Raw genomic sequence first — 22,289 nt, forward strand, 5'->3', positions numbered from 1 at the left:
AGGGCTGTGGGGTACTCTGTACCGGGCCGGTCTCTCAGAGGGGATTATCACAGCAGCGGTGACCCGGTCCGTGGCCCTGGGCGACCATGTAAAAGGGGTTGAGTTGGGAATAAAGTTTATAAGTGATTTGTGACGCCACCTGTGGTGTTCGGCAAGGGAGGTGTTAAGCCGACGCTGCAAGCAGATCCTCTGGGACAGATGGTGTAGTGCAGCAATGATGTTGTAGACCTCCACAGGTAGGGCTGTTGGTCCCAGGGCAGTGTAGCGGAATGTTTAGGAAGAGGGTGCAGTGTTTGGCACAGAGATGTAGCAGTGCTGAGGATGTTGCAGGAAGGAGGCAAGAACACAACAGGGTGCAGTTTCTTTACCTTTACTTGGCAAACGCAGTCCAGGGAGCTGGTTACAGATGGCACAGGAGCAGGCTAGCCTGGAAGCAACTCAGGGATCTCTCTATCAGATGGGTTATGTAGCCTCCTTCCTTGCGCTGGCTTGAGGTACATCCAGTACTGTGTTACACTGAAGTTCCTCCTTCTTATCTTCTCTTAGAACTACCTCGTATGGCAGACAGCTGTAGCCCTCTATCTCTCTTGGCTCACCCGTCGCTGTTGTGCCTCCGAGTCTTAGTTGGGAATAATGTAGAGCATTTACAGCTTCCTATTCCTCTGGTTTCTGCTGCAGGACCTTCAGTATCCATACAACCGTGGAGACCAGGCTCCAGATCATGCGCTATCACTGGGAGGGAGCTCTCTATCCTCAGCTCAACCTCCAGCTTCTCTCCACACGTCTACACTCTTTGCCCTCCTCACACTAACTCCTCATTTCCCTTCCTGGCCCTCAGAGAGCACTCCTCCCCCAATTCTGGTTCAGAGCTCCCTCTGCTGGCCTGGAGTGGGAACTGTTGCATGACATGGTTAACTGTTAGAGAGACCCTTCATTGCCTCCAAGCCTGACATCACCCTCCCTGGAGGAAGGCAATGCCACTGTGGCGACCATACTCCTGGGGGCGCCACATTTAGACATCACAGGAGACAAGGGATCTGCAGCATAGACATCACAGGAGACAGGGCTGTGGCATACGTATCACAGGAAACTGGGCTCTGGCATAGACATCATAGGAGACAGGGGGACTGTGGTATAGACATCACAGGAGACACTGGGGCTGCGGCAAAGATGTCACAGGAGACACTGGGGCTGTGTCATAGACATCAAAGGAGACAGGGGGATTGTGGTGGCATAGACATCACAGGAGACATGGGTGGCTGCGGCATAGACATCACAGGAGTCACTGGGGATGCTGCTGCTGTCTTCTGTGGGCCAGGAGTGCATCACACATCATGGTGAGGACTCTCTGATATCACCCATTTGGACTTACCGTAACTAAAGTTAACTCATTTGGTGTGAAATATCTTATAATATCTCTGCAACAGAGTGTCTCCAGTTCAACATGAAAAATGTGGTAAAATGTCTTCTTTAAACCAAAGCCCACCCGGACAAGATGCAGCAAACGTATTTAAAAGTGCACGTGGCTTGTTAATAATTGTGATGCACACTGGGCTGTCTAAAATAGAAATTTAGACGATTTACGATGTAATTTTTAGCTAGAATATACTCCAATTTTTGGCACTATTTAAAGTGGTTGTCCAGCCTAAAATAGCAACTCTGCAGGCACTCTGTGTGCCTGCAGACTTGTGAATGCTCACAGCGCACGCACTGCAAGCTGTGAGCATTCTCCGGTGTCAGTGTGAAATGCACACTCCCGTACAGAATCCGACTAGACTGTTTCTGGCCTTGCGCAATGCACTTGTATTGAGCGCCAGAAACAGTCTAGTTGGGTACTGGGTATATATCGCATATTTGGGGTCACGTGACCTCCCCCGGATTGCCAACTTGACTTTTTAATGTTTCTGGGCATCTTATGAAAAAATCATGGATGGACAATATTTTTTACGGACACATTGGAAAACCATGATAAATCATTATGACTATAAGTGATCCACGTCTGAAGCCCATAATTGTACAATCAGCTGCAGTCACTGTAAACTGCAAAACGATTTGTAGACATTTCTTCAGCTTCAAAAAAAAAATCACAGACGGCTGAAAATTTTTTTTTACGGACAGAGCAAAAAAAAAAAGTGCCTTATTTTTACTGCCTGTATAGAAATTTCTGGACGGTTGGTAACCCAGGGCCCCCGCTTTTGAGGCTGACAATGTAGAAACCCTACAACCTGCAGTCACATAAAGTAAATGCAGACTTGTTATTTCAGATCAGATAATCCCTTTAAAGTAAATCCATTTGGCAAAGATGGCATAAATCCTGACCAGAATATTTCTGTGTGAATGAGGCCCAAATGAGATAAGTGTCGCTGCATGAAATCCTCAACATCCAGCTGTCAATCATCTCTGCAAACAAAGAGCAACAGATCAGATTAAAAAACAAACAAACAATAAAAGCCTTTATGACTGGACAGCTCGGATTTATGGTCATAAGGAAATCCGCCACCGCTGTGTTATGTCTGCACATATTCAAAACTCTTCTTCGCAGCAAAGCAAAAATAGCTGAGCGGGCGTCCTACATCCTGTCCCTTTAAACGAGTCAGCTGATTTCTGCACGAAAACAAGCCGACTACGCCCAGGCTCTCGTGCAGCCTACCCTGCGGCTGCGGCTGCTGCTGCGATGACCTTTCTAACCTTTAGCAAAGTGAATATTACAAAGAGGTGATTGACAGATACATGTGTTGCCATAGGGACATACCTACAGCGGAGAGATACAAACCATCGGCCCTAAAGTTCTAGGACTGCGGCACAAATCTGTAATTCCAGTAGAATATATGTCTATTATTTATAACAACAAATCTACACATTGTCGGACATTACAAAATATGGATTTTTTTTTTTTATTGGGGAATTCACATTATAGACAATACTCGCAGTTGCATAAAATGTACCAGATATAGGAGCAGGTCTCAGCAGAACAGGAGTCTGATTTCAGAGGTGGAACAGACATCTATAAAGCTATGTGCACACGCTCCGGATTTACCTGCGGGTTTTTCCGCACGGATCCGCAGGTAAAACCGCAGGTAAAGTGACCTGCGGTTTTCCCCTCCGGTTTGGCACCTGGACAATGGAATAGGTGCCAAACCGCTGCGGAATCCGCAGAAACAATTGACATGCTGCGGTTTGTAAACCGCGCGGAAAAAAACGCAGCGTGATAACAGCGGTTTTTAAAACCCATAGGGTAACATGGTACTGTACCATGTCTGCGGAACTGCTGCGGTTCCACAGGGCCAAAAACGCTGCGGAACCGCAGCAGATTCCGCAGCGTGTGCACATAGCCTTAGACATTAAAGGCATATCCCGTAGATGTGTGGTAGTAATGTATCATGGGACTACCCCTTTAAGTGATAGGAACAGAATGCAGTTTAGAGTAATTCCAGGAATTCGGGGAGAGCAGCATCTTGCACAATTTTCCATCTGGTCTACTAAAGCAATGACGGTGAAGCAATCAAGGTGATCTTCTATTGTGCCACTCCGATAAACAATAGAGAGGCGCACAGTCCTCTAACTACACGTGCAATTCATGACTGCAGACCAGAAGCTCTTCTGACTCCTCGAAAACAGGTTCTGCAGCAGCTAAGGGGTGTATTATAGGTAACGAGGTGTATGAGAGGACCGTGAGCTGTATAAATGAGCATCCTCGCCGTCTCTAATATTTTAATCATTGACATTGGGACGTAATGTAAGTTTCCCTATATGGAATGTCGCACTTAAAGTAATTGATGAGACTGCATTATAGGATATTACAGGTTGTGTACACCGGTCTTGAAGATTGTGCTTATGATAAATCTGTCCTCTGTGCTCCGTTAACCCTCATGGCTAAGCTCTGCCCATTTTTCAAAAGGTAATAATAATATTTCTATAGCGCCAACATATTCCGCAGCACTTTACATTTCTACAGACAATAGACATTACAGCATAGCAATAAACACATAGATCTAAACAGATACCAAGAGGAATGAGGGCCCTGCTTGCAAGCTTAGGGCAGAGTCACGCTGCCGTATTTTTCATCCGAGAATCAGATTGTAAAACTCGCACTGGCTGTCGGCTCTCCTGATCTGAGCTTGACAGCTGCATAGTAATCCATCACGCTGTCATGCTCAGGTCAGGAGAGGTGCCGGCCAGTCCGTTCAGTGCGATGCGATTATCGCAGGAGAAATACACCAGTGTGACTCTGCCCTTACAATCTATAAGGAAAAAGGGGATACACGAAAGGTGGGTGGTAACAATTGCCTTCATTGTTCGGACCAGCCATAAATGTAGGAAATCGGGTGTGCATGTAATACTGCATGAACCGGTTATCAACCAGAATGTGTAACAGTACAGACACAGAGGGCTAATGCATAAGGCGTATGAGAACATGATACAGGGAACCTGGTTATTTTAAAAATTTTGAATGGGCAACACAGGGATAGTTAGTGTGTTGAGGCGATAGGCAAGTCTGAAGAAATGCGTTTTTAGGGCACGCGTAAAACTGTGGGGATCGGGGACTAATCGAATTATCCTGGGTAGTGCATTCCAAAAAATTGGCGCAGCACGTGAAAAGTCTTGGAGACGGGAGTGGGAGGTTCTGATTAATGAGGATGTTAACCTCAGGTCATTAGCAGAACGAAGGGCGCGGGTAGGGTGGTAGACTGAGACGACGGAGGAGATGTAGGGTGGTGCTGAGCCATGCAGTGCTTTGTGGGTGAGGGTAATCAGTTTATACTGAATTCTGGAGTGGATGGGTAGCCAGTGTAATGACTGGCACAAGGTAGAGGCATCGGTGTAACGCTTGGTGAGGAATGTGATCCTGGCTGTAGCATTCAAGACAGATTGGAGGAGGGAGAGTTTAGTAAGAGGGAGAATTACAATAGTCCAGACGAGAATGGATAAAAGGTAGGCAAAACTGACTAGGGTTGGAGTAAAAACTCAAAAAAGGTCAAAGCTTTTACCTAAAGGGTTTGTCCGGCCTTAGATTAGAAGTCTGCAGTTACTCCGTGTGACTTCAGACTTGTGAATCCTCACATCGAGCTCACTCCGCACTGTGAGGATTCTCCATTGCTGGGAGCATGAAATCAAGTATGCAATATGCATACATATGGTCACATGCCGACTAGACGTTCTCTGCCTCGCTCAATGCAAGTGAATAGAGCGAGGATGGACACGTCCATTCAGAATGTGGCCGGAAGTATGCAAATCACATACGGTACTTGCGGTCACGTGATGCTGCCACCAGATAATCCTCACAAAGCGCAGTGTGCGCGTTGTGAGGACTCACAAGTCTTCAGTCACATAGAGTGTCTGTAGACTTGTACCCTAAAGCCCCTGTCACACACAGCGAGATCGCTGTGTGTGACACCTATCAGCGACCAGCCCCACTGTCGGGTATTGCTGATCGTGCTGGAATGGCCAGGACATTTTTTTGGTCGCTGGTCTCCCGCTGGCCAGCACGCATCGCTGCATGTGGCAGGCGGGAGACCAGCGATCAGCGAGCTGGAGTTTGTAGCCAAGGTAAACAGCGGGTTTCTAAGCGCCGCGCGGCACTTAGAAACCCGCTGTTTACCTTGGTTACCAGCTCCCTGCACCAGCGCGCTGGTAATTAAGGTACACAGCGACGCCAGCGCTTGTCATCGCTGGTGCTGATCGCTGGTGAAGCTGCCTGTTTGGCAGCTCACCGGCGATCATGTAGCAACACACCAGCGATCCTGACAAGTTGATATCGTTTTCGGGATCGCTTGTGAGTCGCTATGTGTGACGGGGCCCTAAGGCAGGACAACCCTTTTATCTACGAGCTGTGTAAACATTTTATAGCATATCAGTTAGAATTCTGATGATGAATCGGCGGGTTTGGAATTGAAGGGTTCAACTGACAGTCTAATGTGTATGAGGGCCCAGGACAATTAGTTGTCGTCGTGGGAATTTGGGCTCATTCAGACGTCCGTTTTTCGCTTTCGAGTGCTATCTGTGGTTTTCACACATAGCACTCGTACCTGTGATAGTGTATGGGGTTGTTATATGTTAGATATCTGTGATTTTTGGCAGATCAGGTGGTCCGTGCTATATCGCAGATCCGAGTTTCATTTCAAAAAGGCAATTGAAGTCTATGGATCCATGGAAAATTAAGACATCACTCAGATGCCATCCGAGTGCTGTTTGTTTTCACGGCCTGTTACATAGGAGAAGGTGGAGAAACTTTTGGTTTTTTTTTCACATGATAAAAACTGATGAAACCCAGATGACACTCTGCTGAAAATTTTATGAAACTCTAATCGAAATCACTGATAAAAAAAGTCTGTTTTTCTCATGTGTGGAAAAAACCCTGATGTCTGAATGAGGCTTTAAGGATCCGGCATATCTGATTTTGGCCTAATAATACTTTTGTTCTCCCGGAGTTAAGCTGCAGCCAGACTGGGTCTCTAAGGCCGGGATCACACATGCGGGAAACTTGGACGAGTCTCGCATGTCAATACCCGGTACTGCCGCCGGTACTCTGGAGCGGAGTGAGAACACAGGAGCCCTTGGCTGAGTGAGGATTTGCTTTTTTTTGTCATTGAGTTCTTCATGTTTTTGATCTGTGTACAAAACAGACAGCACAGGGTCAGCACAGGGCCTAATGTACGTGAATGGGCCAATTTAGATGAGCATTTTTCTATATCAACTGATTGCCAGCATTTTAAAAAAAATGCAGAATGTACTAGTCTCTTCTGTTTTTTGGATGGTACCTAAAGGGAACCTTTACCCCGCTGCTGGGAGGAAATTAACTTTACTACCAGCAGCCTCAGGCTTTAAGTCATAGGGGAGGGCCGGCGTGGCTTCAGTCACTGCTCACTCAAGAAATCCCATGCCCATTATCCACAGACACCCGTGGCTCACCCGCGGAGACGGACATGCGCTGTGTCTCTCCAGACCTCAGAATACCGATTTCTTTTGCGGAGGCACGAGGTTCTGCAAGAAAAACTTCACCCTAGAATCTATTAGACACGGTAAGTGAACACACGTGGATTCACCTCCGTTCAATAGACGGCGGCGATTTGGTCGCAGTGAACACGCGCTGTGTCCAAAGTGCTGCCAGTTCTGGATCGTCAGCACATACCGTCAAGGTGTGAAAAAAACACCTGCCATCCAAGTAACGGCAACACCATTCTTAGGCCGGGATCACACACAGCGAGATATGGCCGAGTCTCGCAGGTTAAAACCAAGCTCTGGCGCCGGCAATCCGGAGCAGAGCGTGCAGCCGCACAGCAATACATGGAGCTGCACGCTCCGGAGTGCCGGCGCCAGAGCTTGGTTTTAACCTGCGAGACTCGGCCATATCTCGCTGTGTGTGATCCCGGCCTTACATGAAAAAAAACACGGGATGATCACTAATTATATTATGTGCTGCAGAATGGCAAATCAAAATGTGCCATTGCATCAAATTCACATGACGGAAGTGGTATTAGGCCGGGGTCACACTTGCAACTGCAATGCGAGAAACTTGCGCGAGTCTCTCGCCTCAATACCCGGCACTCGGGACCGGAGTGTGCGGCAGCATGTATTTCTATGCAGATGAGCGCTCCGGTCCCAGTGCCGGATATTGATGCGAGTTTCTCGTATTGCAGTTGCAAGCGTGACCCCGGCCTTAATCTGGTTTCACACATCTAACTTTCTTGGTCCTTGTTTGAACCATGATGTCTGGACTGCAGGCAGGTCTCCTGACCCGAACTCACCGGTTTCATAGGCATAAATGATATAGTTGTTGGGAATCAATTAGCAGGATCCGGACCATCGGCCATGTCCGTAATCTGTGGTTGCTGGATGGGAGCCGTGAGAACCTAAATACTCATCGCTCTTACCTGCCGGCATCCGCGGCTCTTCTATTAGCCGGTCTGGCATGCTGTACTAATACCGCAGTGTGCCATGGAGCTCTACTCCAGCGTTTTGAAGCTACGTTCCCATGATGACGAAGACACAACTTAAACATAGTTTGGTCTTCTCTGTGGTTACATGCGGATGTGAAACCTGGACGATAAAGACACAAGACAGAAGAAGGATTGACGCCTTCCAAATGTGGTGCTGGAGAAGGATGTTATCAATACCATGGACGGCAAGAAGAACAAACAGATCAATTTTGGAAAAAATCAGGCCAGACTCGAAGCATGGATCACCAAGCTATGACAAGCTAAATCATACGAAGAGAGCAATCACTGGAGAAGGACATCATGGTGGGAACGAGGCGAAGAGGAAGACCAGCAACACGATGGATTTATAATATCAAGATGACGATGGAGAAGGACCTGGTGGACCGATCTAGGCTCGCACAAGATCGAGCTTCCTACAGAGCGTTCATCCATCAAGTCTCCATGGCTCGAGATCAAGTCAAATGCCAAATAATCCTCATGGTGTGAACACAGGCTGAGTGAGCTGTCACCATACTGCTCCACAAATGAGGCAGGAATGTGTAGTACTGTTTCCGCCCTGATATACCTGCCCCGTGTGCCTCGTTCACACCCGACTGCTCATTTCAAGCACACATTTATTGAAAATTACCATAACACACGTATGAGGCAGCATTTATCAGCAGTTTTTTTCTCCTACTGATATCACATAGTCATTCTTTATTGTCCATTGACAGAAAACGGGTCATAAACGGCAACGGAAAACGCTTAGTGTGAATGAAATGCTTTAATAAAAAACGAGGAGTGATATTGCAAACTCGCACTGATGCTGAGGTGACACATTCCCCGTATGATCTCGGAAGTGCACACGCGTGAAAATTGGCCTGGAGATAAAAAGCTATTATCTGAAAAAAAAAACCACAACTATCTTTTATGCCACCTCCAACATGGCGCTAGAAGCCTGACAGTGAATCAACCAATCACTGGTAACTTCCTATGCCGGTATTCGCCAATCAGCGTTGCTCTCTTTGTTAGCTTTAAAATGCATCGCCTTTAGCCAATCATCGTCTGAGATCAGGGAGCTGGGCGGAGCTGAGCTGCCTGGCTTAGTGCAGGTCCAAGTTAGGTGGCCTGCCTCGCTGGGCTGCGCTGCTGCTGCTGCAGGGGTTGTTTGGCTGTTGTGTTGCAGCACTCACAGGAAGGACTGGAGTCAGGGACAAGAAAGGGAAGAGGACGTGAAGATGGCTCTCCTGCTGTCTCAGGCTGTCCCCAGCAGCACGTCCGGCAGTATGGAGCCTCAGGTAAGTGGTGGAAAATCACATTCCTCTGCACAGGGCTGGGAGTCCTGAGAAGGGGAACAGGCAAGAAACCTGGCACTCTGCCTCCAGGCTGGGGATAGTGGGGGAGTCATGCATTTGTTGCATGTTATCAGCCACATCATGCATTGCTTTACATCATGCAACATACAACATGGCAGTGCCAGTGATCACGTCTGTCCCCGGCTCTAGTGGCTGCATTTACCCGTCTAAGTTGCGTGCCATTTAAAAAAAAATAAATCACAGAGCGTGTTTGTGAAGTTGGGTTGATCGCTACTGGGGAGCGACTTTGCGCCATTGTTACTGTGTCACGCTGTCGGCTGCAAATTCTGGTATTTGATCTCACCTGCGAGTATCTTGCTTTATAGCCGCCGCCGCTAGTATGACGTCCATCGTGGTAATTCTGTCATGTGTTGCGTGGTTATTTATATATATCAGTTTCTCTAGCACCAATGTATTCCGCAGCACTTTACAGTTAGCAGGGAAATGTACAGACAATACAAAATAACACACAGTTCACCAGTTACAGGAGTGAGGGTCCTGCCCGCACCATAGGTAGAACATGCTCTTCATGTACAGTCTGGCCATCGTTGGAGTAGGTAGTACGTGCTTGTCATGTACGGTCCGGCCATCATTAGAGGTAGAACGTGCTCATCATGTACGGTCCGGCCATCATTAGACATAGTACGTGCTTGTCATGTACGGTCCGGCCATCATTAGAGGTAGAACGTGCTTGTCATGTACGGTCCGGCCATCATTAGAGGTAGAACATGCTCGTCATGTACGGTCCGGCCATCATTAGACATAGTACGTGCTCGTCATGAACGGTCCGGCCATCATTAGAGGTAGTACGTGCTCGTCATGTACGGTCCGGCCATCATTAGAGGTAGAACATGCTCGTCATGTACGGTCCGGCCATCATTAGACATAGTACGTGCTCGTCATGTACGGTCCGGCCATCATTAGAGGTAGAACGTGCTCGTCATGAACGGTCCGGCCATCATTAGAGGTAGTACGTGCTCGTCGTGAACGGTCCGGCCATCATTAGAGGTAGAACGTGCTCGTCATGAACGGTCCGGCCATCATTAGAGGTAGAACGTGCTCGTCATGTACAGTCCGGCCATCATTAGACATAGTACGTGCTCGTCATGTACGGTCCGGCCATCATTAGAGGTAGTACGTGCTCGTCATGTACGGTCCGGCCATCAGAGGTAGAACGTGCTCGTCATGAACGGTCCGGCCATCATTAGAGGTAGAACGTGCTCGTCATGTACAGTCCGGCCATCATTAGACATAGTACGTGCTCGTCATGTACGGTCCGGCCATCATTAGAGGTAGTACGTGCTCGTCATGTACGGTCCGGCCATCAGAGGTAGAACGTGCTCGTCATGAACGGTCCGGCCATCATTAGAGGTAGAACGTGCTCGTCATGTACAGTCCGGCCATCATTAGACATAGTACGTGCTCGTCATGTACGGTCCGGCCATCATTAGAGGTAGAACGTGCTCATCATGAACGGTCCGGCCATCATTAGAGGTAGAACGTGCTCGTCATGTACGGTCTGGCCATCATTAGAGGTAGAATGTGCTCGTCATGTACGGTCCGGCCATCATTAGAGGTAGAACGTGCTTGTCATATCCAGCCATCATTAGAGGTAGAATGTGCTCGTCATGTCCAGCCATCATTAGAGGTAGAACATGCTCATCATGTACGGTCCAGCCATCATTAGAGGTAGAACGTGCTCGTCATGTACGGTCCGGCCATCATTAGAGGTAGAACGTGCTCGTCATGTACGGTCCGGCCATCATTAGAGGTAGAACGTGCTCGTCATGTACGGTCCGGCCATCATTAGAGGTAGAACGTGCTCATCATGAACGGTCCGGCCATCATTAGAGGTAGAACGTGCTCGTCATGTACGGTCTGGCCATCATTAGAGGTAGAATGTGCTCGTCATGTACGGTCCGGCCATCATTAGAGGTAGAACGTGCTTGTCATATCCAGCCATCATTAGAGGTAGAATGTGCTCGTCATGTCCAGCCATCATTAGAGGTAGAACATGCTCGTCATGTACGGTCCAGCCATCATTAGAGGTAGAACGTGCTCGTCATGTACGGTCCGGCCATCATTAGAGGTAGAACGTGCTCGTCATGTACGGTCCGGCCATCATTAGAGGTAGAACGTGCTCGTCATGTACGGTCCGGCCATCATTAGAGGTAGAACGTGCTCGTCATGTACGGTCCGGCCATCATTAGAGGTAGAACGTGCTTGTCATGTACGGTCCGGCCATCATTAGAGGTAGAACGTGCTCGTCATGTACGGTCCGGCCATCATTAGACATAGTACGTGCTCGTCATGTACGGTCCGGCCATCATTAGAGGTAGAACGTGCTCGTCATGAACGGTCCGGCCATCATTAGAGGTAGAACGTGCTCGTCATGTACGGTCCGGCCATCATTAGAGGTAGAACGTGCTCGTCATGTACGGTCCGGCCATCATTAGAGGTAGTACGTGCTCGTCATGTACGGTCCGGCCATCAGAGGTAGAACGTGCTCGTCATGAACGGTCCGGCCATCATTAGAGGTAGAACGTGCTCATCATGAACGGTCCGGCCATCATTAGAGGTAGAACGTGCTCGTCATGTACAGTCCGGCCATCATTAGACATAGTACGTGCTCGTCATGTACGGTCCGGCCATCATTAGAGGTAGTACGTGCTCGTCATGTACGGTCCGGCCATCATTAGACATAGTACGTGCTCGTCATGTACGGTCCGGCCATCATTAGAGGTAGAACGTGCTCGTCATGTACGGTCCGGCCATCATTAGAGGTAGAACGTGCTCGTCATGTACGGTCCGGCCATCATTAGAGGTAGTACGTGCTCGTCATGTACGGTCCGGCCATCATTAGAGGTAGAATGTGCTCGTCATGTACGGTCCGGCCATCATTAGAGGTAGAACGTGCTCGTCATGTACGGTCCGGCCATCATTAGACATAGTACGTGCTCGTCATGTACGGTCCGGCCATCATTAGACATAGTACGTGCTCGTCATGTACGGTCCGGCCATCATTAGAGGTAGTACGTGCTCGTCATGTACGGTCCGGCCATCATTAGAGGTAGAATGTGCTCGTCATGTACGGTCCGGCCATCATTAGAGGTAGAACGTGCTCGTCATGTACGGTCCGGCCATCATTAGACATAGTACGTGCTCGTCATGTACGGTCCGGCCATCATTAGACATAGTACGTGCTCGTCATGTACGGTCCGGCCATCATTAGACATAGTACGTGCTCGTCATGTACGGTCCGGCCATCATTAGACATAGTACGTGCTCGTCATGTACGGTCCGGCCATCATTAGAGGTAGTACGTGCTCGTCATGTACGGTCCGGCCATCATTAGACATAGTACGTGCTCGTCATGTACGGTCCGGCCATCATTAGACATAGTACGTGCTCGTCATGTACGGTCCGGCCATCATTAGACATAGTACGTGCTCGTCATGTACGGTCCGGCCATCATTAGAGGTAGAACGTGCTCGTCATGTACGGTCCGGCCATCATTAGAGGTAGTACGTGCTCGTCATGTACGGTCCGGCCATCATTAGAGGTAGAATGTGCTCGTCATGTACGGTCCGGCCATCATTAGAGGTAGAACGTGCTCGTCATGTACGGTCCGGCCATCATTAGACATAGTACGTGCTCGTCATGTACGGTCCGGCCATCATTAGACATAGTACGTGCTCGTCATGTACGGTCCGGCCATCATTAGAGGTAGAATGTGCTCGTCATGTACGGTCCGGCCATCATTAGAGGTAGAACGTGCTCGTCATGTACGGTCCGGCCATCATTAGACATAGTACGTGCTCGTCATGTACGGTCCGGCCATCATTAGAGGTAGAACGTGCTCGTCATGTACGGTCCGGCCATCATTAGACATAGTACGTGCTCGTCATGTACGGTCCGGCCATCATTAGACATAGTACGTGCTCGTCATGTACGGTCCGGCCATCATTAGAGGTAGTACGTGCTCGTCATGTACGGTCCGGCCATCATTAGACATAGTACGTGCTCGTCATGTACGGTCCGGCCATCATTAGACATAGTACGTGCTCGTCATGTACGGTCCGGCCATCATTAGAGGTAGAACGTGCTCGTCATGTACGGTCCGGCCATCATTAGAGGTAGAACGTGCTCGTCATGTACGGTCCGGCCATCATTAGAGGTAGTACGTGCTCGTCATGTACGGTCCGGCCATCATTAGAGGTAGAATGTGCTCGTCATGTACGGTCCGGCCATCATTAGAGGTAGAACGTGCTCGTCATGTACGGTCTGGCCATCATTAGAGGTAGAACGTGCTTGTCATGTACAGCCATCATTAGAGGTAGAACGTGCTTGTCATGTACAGCCATCATTAGAGGTAGAACGTGCTTGTCATGTACAGCCATCATTAGAGGTAGAACGTGCTCGTCATGTACAGCCATCATTAGAGGTAGAACGTGCTCGTCATGTACAGCCATCATTAGAGGTAGAACGTGCTCATCATGTACGGTCCGACCATCATTAGAGGTAGAATGTGCTCTTCATGTACGGTCCGGCCATCATTAGAGGTAGAATGTGCTCTTCATGTACGGTCCGGCCATCATTAGAGGCAGGGCTGTGGAGTCGGAGTCGTGGAGTCGGAGTCGGTGCTCATTTTGGTGGAGTCGGTATAAAATGGACCGACTCCGACTCCTAAAATATATAATAAATTGGGTACAGTAATTCCATGCAGGATGTGCTGAATATTTTTTTATAGGAGTTTGGGAAAGTTATGAAATGTCCTATAAATGACTGTTCTATTCCTGATCTAAGGCTACATTCACACACAGCGTTTTTCCTGTGTTTTTTGAGGATACGTTTTTCAGCTGCAAAAGCTGATCATCTTTTTAAAAAACTGCATCACCTGAAAGGATTTTGAGCTCCTAGATAATGTTTTCAATAGCAAAAGCAGATTAGAAATCTGCTCTATCTATCCATTTATCCATATCTGTCTATCCATATCGTATCTGTACCAAAAAGAATGAAAACCGGGTAGTACACCAATATATATTCTGTTCTATCTAAATGTCTTGATTATTGGATCATAAAAATGATTAAATGTCTGAGGTTCACATTGTACTACAATAAACTTTTCACTTAAATATAAGCAATATGTGTGGGAGTCGGAGTCGTTGAGTCGGAGTTGGAGTCGGTGTAAGGGAAATTGAGGAGTCGGAGTCGCAGGTTTGGCTTACCGACTCCACAGCCCTGATTAGAGGTAGAACGTGCTTGTCATGTACGGTCCGGCCATCACTATAATAGGGCATTTCATGTAAAGCTGCATCATAATAATAATCTTTATTTTTATATAGCGCTAACATATTCCGCAGCACTTTACAGTTTGCACACATTTTCATCACTGTCCCTCATGGGGCTCACAATCTAAAATCCCTATCAGTATGTCTTTGCAGTGTGGGAGGAAACCCACGCAAACACGGGGAGAACATACAAACTCCTTGCAGATGTTGTCCTTGGTGGGATTCGAACCCAGGACTCCAGCGCTAACCACTGAGCCACCGCATCATGTCGTCATCAGCCAGTATCTGTCTACACAGTTACCACCATGGAGGATGTGGAGACACAGGAATGTCGTTGCATAAGTGGCACCAATAACACTGTCTTTGTTTTTATACAGGCTCTTCAAAGGATTTACCAGTTTTATGTAAATAAAGATTTGAAGGGTGTATCCAGGGCTACATTTTTGGTATAATAGTAAAAAAAAAAAAACGAATCTGTCAGGTGTTTGCTAACTTCCTGCCTGTTCTACCTGGCTCTGGAACAGAGAGGTCATTGACCGCTCCGGCCCGCGATTCTGCGTTAACAGAGCATCTCCTCCTCTTCCAGGCTGCACTGTCGACAGATGTTATGCTGATTGACAGCCGGCATCCTACAGTTAGGCAGTGGGGAGCCGCCTGCCAATCGTCATGATGTGGGTAGTCACGTCCCGTCAACCGTGCAGAAGAGAAGCCGCTGAATCACTTGCAGGAACGGTCAGTCACCAGCTGTGCCGGCAGAGATCGGTGCTGGTCACAACAAGCAAGTTGCAGACACTTGTAACCATTTTGGTTTTTTTGTAATTTTCTCACATTGTGCCCCCATTCACATGCATTGTGCTGCAGTATAGCAGAAGCTTTCAGCGACTTGTGTAGCGGCTAATGTCAGTAGCCGCAGCCTTACTTTACATTCAAACAAATCTGTGATTCCCAGACCGGTCACTGGTTCCCTGACCCGATTGTAGCAGACTCGTAGGCGTATATGAAGTTTGGCTCAGGAGTCCTTCTGGCGGTGTATCGTGGTTTTTACTCATGACAGCGACATATACACACACGTTATTCCGACTTTATAGAGAAAGCCAAGACATTGCCAGTGTCACTTGTGGGGCATCTGCACGGGACACACCTTATCAGGAAAATTCAGCGGTAATTACCATCGAAAATCTGCACCAGTAATATGAGCGTTTGTTGCGGGTTTTGCGGTGAATTTCCCTTCGCTCATTGACAGAGATGAAATCCGCCTGAAAATCCGCAGCATAAACTAATATGCTGCAGATATAAAGGAGTTCCCTGTTACTGGAATGCCAGAAAGAAAAAAGTAAGAAAAAAAACTACTTAATTACTCCCGGAATCTGCTCCAGTGCTGTTGTTACGATGACCTTTACCGGGCTGGAAGCGATGATGGTTCAGTGCCGTTTTTTAGAACAGAAGAATAAGATCTTTTTTTGTCTTCCAGTTTTAAAACTACGGTATCTCCAACCAGTTATACAATAGATCCCTTTTACTCGTGAGTTTTGTGTCTGTTCCTGTAAATGAGCTAAACGGAATGTGCAACTGGAAATGTGAACAGAGCCTGACGCAGAAATGGAAATCCCCTGCTGTTTGTGGTGTTCTTGCAGTTTTGCTTTCTTTCTTACAGAATGTTAATATGACACGTGATACTTCAATGACTTTGACTAAAATAATATGTGGAGGTCACATCCTGAGCACTGACCATTGCCAGCATCTTGCGTCAGCCCGTCCTGGCACCGCGTGATATGACTTGTTTGATTTATAATAGTGCTGTTTATTATAGAGCGCGTTTCTGCAGACATTTTGTAAATTGTGTTTGAAACCCAATGCGTAGTGTGTACCAGGCGGGGGTAACGCATGACTTCCATACACCTGGGCACCTGTAAGCTTTGGGACATAAATCAGACCCATACATCAGCAGAAAAGTTGGCCCTATTGTTCGGTACTGTTTAACTAATGGCTGATCGGTTGTCTCTTCCAGTTCTGGATCTTTCTTTTTATTGGTAATTTTGCCATTTCCTGCGGTCACATTGCCGTATTAAGGATACAAAAAAGTACCAATATTATGATCTCGGGAAAGCAGCCTAAGGCCTCTTATAGACGGTAGTGCTGCGGCACGTCATACGGTGCGATCAGCCCATACTGCACCTTCAGGGTTCTTTTCTTGGGTATGTGCACATGATGCCCACCTGATGCAGGTACCCGCTTCGTTTGTGAAGTCAGAGACACTTCAGGAAAATGAAATAATGAAATATTCTGGCCTAGCAGAAGTGCCTACTGCTTCAAAAATGACACGGATATTATTATTAAAAAACTTTTTCTAGTCATCCTTTAAACATCTGAAAGCGACCTGACGGGTTCCTCTCTGCATTTATAACATATTATGGAGGCATTACCCGGACCCCTGGGTTTTTGTTTGTTAGAAAATACACAGGCTTGTATCCGTTTTATCTAGACAACCCTCTGTGAGCCAAATATAGGCTACAGAGGAGCGATGCTTGGGTAGCCCGGCGCCTTTACCATCGGTCTCATAGACTGTGAATGGGGGCTACGGTAACACATACACGTTACCCACTTCATACACATAAAGGACCCTCAGCTGGAATCGGGAATCCTCGGCAGGCATCTCGGCGTTCAGACCCTCAGGAATCGTACATCTATCACTGTAGATGAATCTGTATTGGCTGTGAAGGGCTCCCTCCCAATGTATAAAGCTTTGCCACGTACAATGCGTCATGACGCCTTTAACCAACAATTAAAATATATAAGGGGTGCTCACTGTCTAATTGAGGTTGTGGTGAAGAAAAAAGTCCAAATATGAGTGCAAAAGTTTTTGTATTACTATGATAAGTTTATTCACCAATAGTCAAATGAAATGAGGTAAAACACCACCGCATAACAAAAAAATGACCCTGGGGTGGACAGATATATTCCTGCAACGTTTCAGTGTTAGTTGCCTTTCTCAAGCAAGATCTGTGTGGAAGAGGGTCTTTGAATGTGGCGCTAAATTCTCTATTGAACCTGCAGGATACGCAGCATGTGGGCAAAAAGACATGCTCCAGGTGCCTGTGATGAACGAGGCATGTAGGCTAGCGGAGACTCTCCAGGTGTCGGCATCCTTCAACCAACAGATCAGCGGAGATGCCGTCAGTCGGGCTACCACCAGTCTACTACTGATGACCTATCCTACCTTACGGACACTAAAATCACTTGTTAAAAAAAGCCTATCCTGCAAACTTCTTTTTTACATATGTTTGAAAGTACACAGACAAACTTCTCTGAAAGGGGCCTTTGACCCTCAGTTTATTAGCTAGGGATCTGTAGGGTTCTCCAAGGTCTTTGGATAGCACATGCATTAATGCTTTCCTAATCTCTGTGGTTTCTCATTACATAGGTCTCTGTGGTGGGAAAGGCAGGAGAATCTGGGTGTGGGGCTGACAAAACCCAAAGAGTGATGGAATTGTAAACAGCCTTATTTTATTGGCATGGGGGGTGGAGATAAGGCGACATTGATAGATGCCCTTCTTTTGTAACTTTCGAGATGGGGTCATTTGGTCAAAGTAAAGACAGCATTGTGGAGGCACATATGGTGGGATGAGGGAAGACAAATTTGCAACGGTTGGGGGGCTGTGGATACAAGTTTTACATATGGGCTTGTTCCACCAAACTTGTGTTTTGAGGGCTGTTTGTCAGTGCACCAGTAATGGACGTGGGTGCAGCACCCTGACAATAGCGTGTACCGCAGTACTAGGCTATCTGTAAAGCACCAACAAAAACTGCAAATATCAGTATGGACAAAGCTGGGCTGAAAATGTGAGGTGCTAGTTCTACATGATAGAGACATGATGCCGTTACAAAATATGTCTGTGTCAAAAAGGATGACTGTGTGATTTCGTCACCCTGCCCCGTGCCATAAGTGACATTGCAAAACCTATGACCTCATTAAAACATGACAAGTTTCCACCCCAAAAACCAGAAAACTGAGCGACTGATAAGTCAGATTGATTTGTATTAACTAGTGTTCAGGACAAGGAATTCACCATGTTAGCATCCTCCTGTGGATACATTACTAGCACACAATTGAGCGACATTGTGAGCTGTCAGTGTGCAGCACACGGTGTTGGGATATAAGTAAGCAGATTTTGGTAGCAGGGACCAGCTATTTAATGTGTGTAGGGTTGTGCTGACTCTCCCTAATGGCAGACTTCAAGAGAGAGAGGTGGTAGGGATTGGATTTATTTTATGACATTTTTTTTTTACCGAAACGGACAATGGTTAGTAGTTTTGGTTGAAATTAACTACCGGTATTTGGAAATTCGGGGTGGAGCACAGCTCAATAAACCATAACCGCATAACAGGGGAAAAAAACACTGTGTAAATTAAGAGTTTAGAAATCACATCTATTCAGCTTCTACTTTAAAATGCTATTTTTATGCACAAAACGGCTACATGTGAAAAAGTTTGCAGCCTGTTCTCCAAACTCCCCACCCTCACTTTCCAATATTTTTTTTTTTTTAAATTGGTTATGCACAGAATGTTCATTGACTTATAAGCTAGTAAACGCCTGCCGACTAGCTTTCCTGTAGCCAATTATTGCTTAATAGCCTTGATCAAACTGTCTAAAGGGGTCCATAATTCAATGCAAGACCCTTGTGGTGTCAGCTGAAATCTAATTGTCCAATTCTTATTTTCCTAGACATGGGGGGGAGAGTCACTCGCCTAATACACACTAGATAGTGGTCCAGTCCTGCAGAAATCAGAGGGTCGGTACGATCTGTGTGTAAGGCGCGTACACATACACTTGGGCAACGTGTTTGTGCCACGTTCGGGGCTTCCTTCTGAAGCCCTGAAAAATGGTCGCCCACACTTTTGTGTTCGCATGGGAAAAAAAAATTGGACTCTGCAAAAACCAAGGGCAAATGGAGCACACAGTGACTGTCCACCTCCTTGTAGTGACCAGCTCCAGACGTTTTCCTCAAATTCCGCTGCTTCAGATGGAAGCCTCAACGCAGCCTCAAACGAGTGTCCTAAAGGTAACGTGAACCCGGCCGAATGTGTATGGTCCGCTTTAGAGGTTGCCTTGACCTTTTCCCTATTTGACATATTTTCTTGCCGCATTGCGCTCTCCCTTCCCCTTGCACAACCTCATTTGGAGATGTGACCTAGACAATAGAAGAAGTGGACTTTGTATATAGCTTTTTGTATGCGGCCGATGTGAGACCTGCAACCTGATCCTGCTCGTTCATAGTTTGTGGCATAGAGATGGCTTGTTGTGGTTTTGCTTAGGGCATATTTACTTTATTCTCTTTTTTTGGTCGGCTAGTGTTTACTCAGAAGATTATCTGGCAGCCTGTGTACGCCCAACAACTGAGGATGCCCTGCAACTATGGGATCAATTCACAGCGGACTCCATACCAGGGCTGCTTGTTCACACCCAGTATGAGCGGCCTTTAGCTTATATCCAGAGCTTTCTCCCAATATATATTGCACTTGGATTCTGTTTTTGCTGTTCCTGGATGTCCGCCAATAGTCTCCGCTGTAGCTCTGGGAAGTCTGTCTATTCGTGTGTCGATCAGCAGAGGAGGATAGATCTCTGCTTGGATGGATAAATTTGCTTCTGGATTGTAGCAAAGCTAGTTGACAACTCGATTCATAGTGGTCACTGTATTAGTTGTCACAATCACTTTCAATTTTATATTGGTTATTACGGAAAATCATTTCAACATTTTTTTTTTTTCTTTGGACTTTTAATTCTATCCCCAGCTATATTCTAGCTCTGCTTTGCTGCATCCATCCATTTTCCCCCTAATGATAGCCAGTTGGGTCTTGGGGGCTCCAGTTTGACCACCAGCCCGGTACCTTCTCGTCTGCGTAGACCAGACGTCAACTACAGGATGAAGCATCATTGTGTCGTCAACCGTGGCATGACCGCTGCAGGAAAATGTTCCTATGTTCTGGCAGCAGGACCCAGCAGAAACCTTTTGAAAGAGTTTTCTATAATGAGACAAAATATAAAGTGGATATTCACCATGTAAAACCATAATTGTAATTGTGATATCATGAAGGCTTTGTATAAAACCACTGCTGTAAACAGATACGGTAATACTTTGGCCCTGAGGAAGTGGCAGATTTGCCACGAAACGCGTTGGCACAATAAAGCTTTGAAGAATGATCCTGTCCTTGTGTGGTCAGCGCGGATACATTGAAAAACCCGGTCTGTTTTTTTCCTCCTTTGTGACATATTAAAGGGATAACACAAACTTTTTTTTTTTTTTTTCTAGGAAACCATATACTGATAAAAATACTAAAAAAAAAAAAATATATATATATTTATTTTTTTAAATATTTTTCAGTATATTGTTTCTTATTAAAAAAAAAAAAAAATTATATACACAAACACACACAGGTTTGTGTGTGTATATATAATATATAGCTTTAATCTATTTTTTGGACATGATTTGGGGACGTCCATCTAGACAGATCTGTGAGGTGCTTTTATAGGAGCGATATGGACTTAAGGAATAATGCATTTTAAGGGATATGAAGTGTTGGTATTGTTAATATAATTTCCTGACATGTCTGAATAGCGTGTCTGTGGAGGTCCAGTAGATGGAATCATTTTTTTTTTTTTCTGGGCTAAGTCTAAATGAACATTTTTAGTAGCTGGAGAAATCCTTGAGTTATAACAAAATGTAATATTCCTTTGGCTTTAAGGTTTAATGCTCTTTATTCCAAGAAGAATATGCAGGTATCGTGTGTCCGGCATTTTTTTTTTTTTTTTTGCTTGTTTGTGTCTACCCGGCAGCAGGGGACCCCTGGGATCAGAAAGACCTGAAATTGGTTAGTTGGTAGAACACCCGTGGCTTTTTCACTCGGGGTATTAAACAGATGAAACAGCATTCATAAGAAACAGGGTTCCAATCATTGGCCCAAGTTAACATGCAAAGAAATGCAAACCATATGGGGACCATACGATTGTATTAACTTTCATTCATTCCCCATGCAGGTTATTATTGGCCTGTTATATGAGCGCTGATTAGCTTGTCAGTCTTCTTTGTGCAGTTTCACTCTAGTAAGAATTTGGTGTCATTATTTTGATCTTTTTATATATTTTTTGTCTTTACACTTCATGGCAGCTGTAGAAATTGCACATCCTCCATGCTGGGGCTAGCTTACTTTAGGTGTCTCCCCTTTATTTGTATGTTTCCGAAAAACATCTTGAATAAGAGCAGCAGATTTTGTGGAACATTCACTTCCATATGCAAACAAGACCATCTGGAAGTGTTCTGAAAGCCATAACAGAAGTGACGAAACTCAAAAATGAAGCAGAACGTGGGCGCCCGCCGTCTGTTTGTATGCCAACACCATGGTGCGCATGCCTGGTTGGACTAGGGGCACCCAAACATATTTATACAATGTTGCCCGTACCCGCTGATATCGGCAGGATCGGCCACAGTCTGTTTTATAGGGATTCCCTACTTCCCCCCCCAAACAATATTTGTAGGGACTATAAGGATCAACGATTTAACCTTTAACACCCAAACCTTTCGTTCTTCCGCTCGCCCCTTTTGAAAACTCATGAGTTCTTGGCCGGAGCAGAGTCATGAGAGATGGCTGACTTCCCAAATAACCTCTCTTTCCGGCATCTTATGTGATTGTGTTCCTTTTAAAGAACATTTTAATCAGTTGATTTTGGAATA

At 46.4% G+C, this 22,289-nt stretch overlaps 1 protein-coding gene across 2 annotated transcripts in view; it reads left to right on the top strand.

Moving 5' to 3' along the window:
- The first annotated feature begins 9,012 nt into the window (after nucleotides 1-9,012).
- WBP1L (WW domain binding protein 1 like) overlaps nucleotides 9,013-22,289 on the top strand; it is a 59,128-nt gene continuing 45,851 nt past the window's right edge. The window contains exon 1 of one of the 2 annotated variants that reach the window (XM_073555760.1): nucleotides 9,013-9,214. In XM_073555760.1, coding sequence (XP_073411861.1) covers nucleotides 9,155-9,214 — 60 coding nt within the window. In that variant the 5' untranslated portion in view covers nucleotides 9,013-9,154. Of the gene's footprint in view, nucleotides 9,215-19,318; nucleotides 19,623-22,289 lie in introns of those variants that run through there. The other variant, XM_073555759.1, reaches the window with a different exon arrangement.

This window comes from Dendrobates tinctorius, unplaced genomic scaffold (assembly GCF_039654945.1).
Source record: "Dendrobates tinctorius isolate UK_male_01 unplaced genomic scaffold, ASM3965494v1 ptg000230l, whole genome shotgun sequence".
Lineage (NCBI taxonomy): Eukaryota > Metazoa > Chordata > Amphibia > Anura > Dendrobatidae > Dendrobates > Dendrobates tinctorius.